At 46.9% G+C, this 4,922-nt stretch overlaps 2 protein-coding genes across 2 annotated transcripts in view; both read right to left on the bottom strand.

The window, feature by feature from the left end:
* T265_10673 (hypothetical protein) overlaps nt 1-2,217 on the bottom strand; it is a gene marked incomplete at both ends in the record, with an annotated part of 12,336 nt that extends 10,119 nt beyond the window's left edge. The window contains one exon of the mRNA XM_009177126.1: nt 1,970-2,217. Coding sequence (XP_009175390.1) covers nt 1,970-2,065 — 96 coding nt within the window. The remainder of the gene's footprint in view (nt 1-1,969) is intronic.
* A 965-nt stretch (nt 2,218-3,182) lies between these two features.
* The window catches only part of T265_10672 (hypothetical protein), a gene marked incomplete at both ends in the record, with an annotated part of 26,161 nt that continues 24,421 nt past the window's right edge, over nt 3,183-4,922 (bottom strand). The window contains one exon of the mRNA XM_009177125.1: nt 3,183-3,329. Within this exon, the coding sequence (XP_009175389.1) occupies nt 3,183-3,329 (147 nt within the window). The remainder of the gene's footprint in view (nt 3,330-4,922) is intronic.

The following is a 4,922-nucleotide window of genomic DNA, read 5'->3' as shown; positions in this document are numbered from 1 at the left end:
AGGACGAAATCTCCACAAATAAAACGTGTTTTACCAGAACATCGACGAAAAATCATCCGCCGCCAGCCATTTTTTCTTCTGTTCTCATCCTAACTCTCGAACACAAAGACCAAGTAGAATACAGCAAACCAATTTCGGAGCGAATGACGATCACTAGAGTCATGCGTGATTTTTGGCGTTTTTCCAAAAGTTAAACCTTAGCGGGTGGCTGTTTTTTCTCAAAGTAAGGTAAAAACTTTGTTGCAAAGCCTCGAGTGACCAGACGCTTATGTGATGTGCTGTCCGAATCGTAAACAACAATCTGTCATGGTTGTACAAAAAAGCCATCGAGGAGACATTGATGAAGAAGGCATTTGGAATAGAGGATTCGAAACAGGAACTGATAGTTTCTATCGTTGATGTTCACCCGCAGGAGCAATGTGCTCGGATGGTTGCGACAACATCTGAAATGCATCGGCAAGAATTTGCGACTAAACCGTGTATGCCGACGTTTCGCTTTGTTTCTCTCCTCCTTCGAACTGGGTTCTTGTTTCTGTGTGTGTATTTTGTTCGAAAGGGAGCAAGAGCTACCTGTTGCCTGGTTTGACAGAGTACGCACGGTGAAAGCCGCAATGTGGAAGAGACTCCTCGAATTTATTTTCATTTATTTATTTACTTATTTATTTGATTGTGGTTGTTGAGGCACTCCCTTGACCCTTTGACTCAAACGTCTGTTGCACAAGGCACTTAGAGTATGTGGAGTTTTCGGGAAATACACTCATTTGCAAATCAGTTTGGTTTTCACGAGAGACTCAACTGAATCTCTTGTTTATGAGGAGTTTTCAGCAACCCTGTGAGTGATTTCCTTTATGTGGGGTTTTGTTCGGAGATGCTCTCGGTAGTCTGGCACAAGTCTGAACCGCAAGACAATAGCTATTATGGCTTTCTTGAGGGATCTTTATGGCCCGAGGACGCAAGGCATAATTATCTGAATTCTAATGTGGTTGTGCACAGTAGATGTCATTTGAACGGCGTCAGTCTTTTTCGTTTTGAAAGTATTTCAACCGTATTGAACAATACTCTGGTGGTTACCATGGGGGGCGATTACTTTGTGCAGTTTTTAGGGCCGACACTTTCTAACTCGTCCTTCCATTTTAAACTAGCAAACACATGGTAAGCCATTTTGTATTTTGACCGGTCATACTTACTTGTAGTGACTCCTTTCGTTTGCAGACACGAAACGCATTCTTACCTGTCTCTATCCCTCTCTCCTCTTAGTCGCCCATTTTGTTTTGGGCTCATTCTCTACGGAGCCTCACTCGGTGACCGCGAGGAGTTGATATTCTCGGTTGACCCGCCATCATTCTCCTGCGCGTTTTGCCGGACTGCAAGCGGCCTCACAGCTGTTGCCCCCTCAAACCGTTCGGTCTTGCCATCCGCAAACTACGATTGGGAACCGTCGACCTACGCTGCTCGTCCTGAGGATGCCGTCTGTTCAGCTCCGTCTTCAGTGGCCTCGGGTAATTTTTTGAAACACATTCGTTTCTTTTTTTTCATACTCGTGAGCAAACTCCATACTCTAATCTCGAGCTATTCAGTGGTATGGGTATTTTGGAACCGCAGGAATTCAGATGAATTGGGTTGGTTTAATTCAACGGGTTGATTTAATCTACAAACCGGTTCACTATGGTCCTTGAATTCTATCGTAACTTGATCTTCGGGCCAACAGTACTGCTTCGTGGTGGCCCCTTCCTTGTTCAGTAGAACCAACATCCTGAAATGGTGAGCCGGTTAGGTTGTAGGCATTCCATTGAAAGTCTTATTCTACTGAATTTTGAATCGATTCCGTCTGTGTGACAGTGCCTCTAGGGTTGAACGGCAGCTATACTCCGGAAGCCTCCAACAGCCGAACAATTCGTTTTGGGTACGTGACCAGTGTGTGAGTTGTTGGGCGAGATGGACCAAGTGTTTGGAGCTCGAATTTACTGACCGGAAGGTCCGTGCTTCGAACCCGGCCTCTGCCTATCGACTTCCCCTGTCTAGGTTTGGGCAACCTGGCAGCCCTCGTGCAACCTTCGGGCGGCATGGCAGCTAGGCACCAAAAGGGTGCTACAGCTGAACGATCGAACTATTACAGCCTGGCACATCCCGTAGGCCTATCCTTTGAAGAAAACGAGCGATGATTTCGTTGTGTGTTTGCATCGTTGCTGAATTTCTGTTTCTTGTAAAGATGTCTGCTAGCAGTCCATTCATCATGCACCGGTTTAATCTAAAGATCAAAGTCCAAACACTCAGGGGCCCTCAATCCATCGTCCTGTTTTTCTCCAGTTCTTGTTGAACGTAAACAACCCGCCCCCCCCCCGCACCTCAACTTGTTTTCCTGGACCACACAGGCGCGCACGAACATTCTTTGTTCGCTCCATTTCTTATGGGAACGTAAACATCCACGTGCGAATCACACTTTAAACAGTGACAGAAAAGCTTTGTGTCTACGCACTCTTTTGTTGTGATCACTTCGCACCGAATCGGTTATTTATGACAGATCTTCACGGCCGCCGGTGACCGCACCATTCTGTTGACAGCGATATTGTTTGCCTGTAATTTTTTATCGATCACACCTCACATTGAAAACTGCATTGATGCTATGAAAGATCGTGTGTTCGTGTATATCAGGAGCTTCCTCCGTACCAATTGATGGAATTCCAACGTAGAAATCAAATCATAACCGTATCGCCTGTACAACGTTTTGCAAAGTTGTCTAAGCAAGTATCCAAGGAGGGGGGGGGATCAAGTTGTTTTAATCATTGGGTGACAGATGTCAACCCGAGGGATGGATGTTACATTCCAGCGGGTTTCTTTCTACCTTGGAACTGCTTGATTCTTTTTTTTTCTGAATGCGAACACGTAATGTTCACTCTTTGATGAAGTGGATCGTTCCAACAAATCATCGTGTCGTACTACTCACTTTTGGACAGTTTTGCCGCTATGATCTAACTGTTTCGGATTTCGGGGGACCATTAACTCAAGTTTTGGTGTTACTGGAGCCCATCGACAGCCCTCGTGCTTCCTTCGGGTGGCATGGCAGCTAGGCACCGGAAGGGTGCTACAGCTGAAAGATTATTATTATTATTCCAGCTCACGTCTGAAGTAGGAGGCGAACAGACCCATGCTGAAACGATGTGGTGATCATTCCTCTTGGATTTCTAGTGGTTCGGAGCAGTCATGGCACTGGTAGACTGGGTCATTTCAACAAGAAAGTCACCTGATAAGTTATCCACCGAAAAGAGATCACAAGTAGCCAGGTGTGGATACCGAAGCTCATTGTCTAGGTGTGTTGGGAATGCTGAGAGCTGAATTCAGCTAAATAACTGGTGGAAATCGAACCACGAAAAGTTCACCACTCGCATCCCCTTTCATGTTCAGTCTATCAGTGTTTCACCCCTGTGCGTAATTCGGTATGTTATGAAAAAGAATCGTTCAGCTGCAAAACCGTTCCGGTGTCCAGCTGCCATACCAACCGAAGAAAGCACGATGGCCGGGATACTGCTACGCTGCCCAAGCCTAGACAGGAGAAGTCGAGAGGCAGAACGGGTCGGGTTCGAACCACGGACCTTCCGGTCAGTAGATTCGTGCTCTAACCCGTGAGCTTTCCTGTCTCTTCTTTCCTCCTTAGGACATGTTATTTCCACCGGTTTCAAGAATAGCAGATCTCCGTACTTGTCGATCGGGTTCAGAGCATCTCCACATGTCTTAAGACCGAGTGTTGCCGTGGTCTCAACCCGACACTGTGATAACATTTTTTGACCATGGTATGTCAGGCGTGGATTTTGGGTATAACAGGTTAGAATTAAACAAGAATCATACTTGCTCTGTCTAGATGACGTCAGAATGCGCAGCGTTCCCGGAGTTTTGTGGTAAGATTTTCGAAGGCCGTGTACTTCGTATGCGAAAGGATCTCTTCATCCAGATTTGTGTTGGATAGAGACGACTTGGTGGTAGTCAGTCCACGAGGCACAAAATCCCTTACCAGTCAGTTCACTCGCGTTGCTAACTGCCTTCTCCCCGGATGGGGACTGCGAGATGGGACAAATCAACGGTTTGTGACCCTGACAGATATGGCTGTGGCAGGCAGCCAATTGTGGTCTTGCGCACCCCTCATTTCAGTCCGCCCACAGGATGCATTTCGAGATGGGACCAACGGTTTGTGACCCTGACAGATATGGCTGTGGCAGGCAGCCAATTGTGGTCTTGCGCACCCCTCATTTCAGTCCGCCCGCCCAATGCAGTTCTTTTTTAATCGACCTACTTATAAGTAGCTCAACTCCAAACAAATTATGCCTACTCCTACGGCCGTTTTCCACTTGAAATGAGAATTCATGCACAACCGTGGTACATGGGCATCGCGAGGGTGTCTTTTTTCATGTCGTTACAGTAATTTGGGAGTTTTGTTTTCCAGTAATCATCTGCCCACTACCACAACCTCTGCATTTAGACTCACCTCCAGTTGAACACATCCATTGAAAACACAGTTTCCGGGGTGAATTTATCTGAGACGCTTTCGGTGGCCCAAAAACCAAATAGGCATCTAACGTAGGTCCCTGAAACACTTTTAAGCTGGCGCATTCGTTATTTCCACTGTCTGCTCTATTCAGGTTCTTGCCCGCGTCTCAGCCCATCCAACAGTGTCTCAGCAGAGAACTCTGCTCCCGGATTTCCATGTTCACACGCACCTCCGGCTAGTATGGAAACCATTTTTCAGCGCTGGCTAAGGTGCGTGCGTTTGCACTGTTGTAACACGCGAGTGGATGCCGCCAATGAGGAGGACTTGGGACGGCGACAGACGCATTTGCGCATCTATCGGACTCTAGAGGTCAAGGTATGTTCTCCCTTTCACTCACTCATTCACTCACTCACTCACTCACTCACTCACTCACTCACTCACT

This window comes from Opisthorchis viverrini (assembly GCF_000715545.1).
Source record: "Opisthorchis viverrini unplaced genomic scaffold opera_v5_392, whole genome shotgun sequence".
NCBI classification, from domain to species: Eukaryota; Metazoa; Platyhelminthes; class Trematoda; order Opisthorchiida; family Opisthorchiidae; genus Opisthorchis; species Opisthorchis viverrini.
This window is presented reverse-complemented; position numbering and strand designations above follow the sequence as displayed.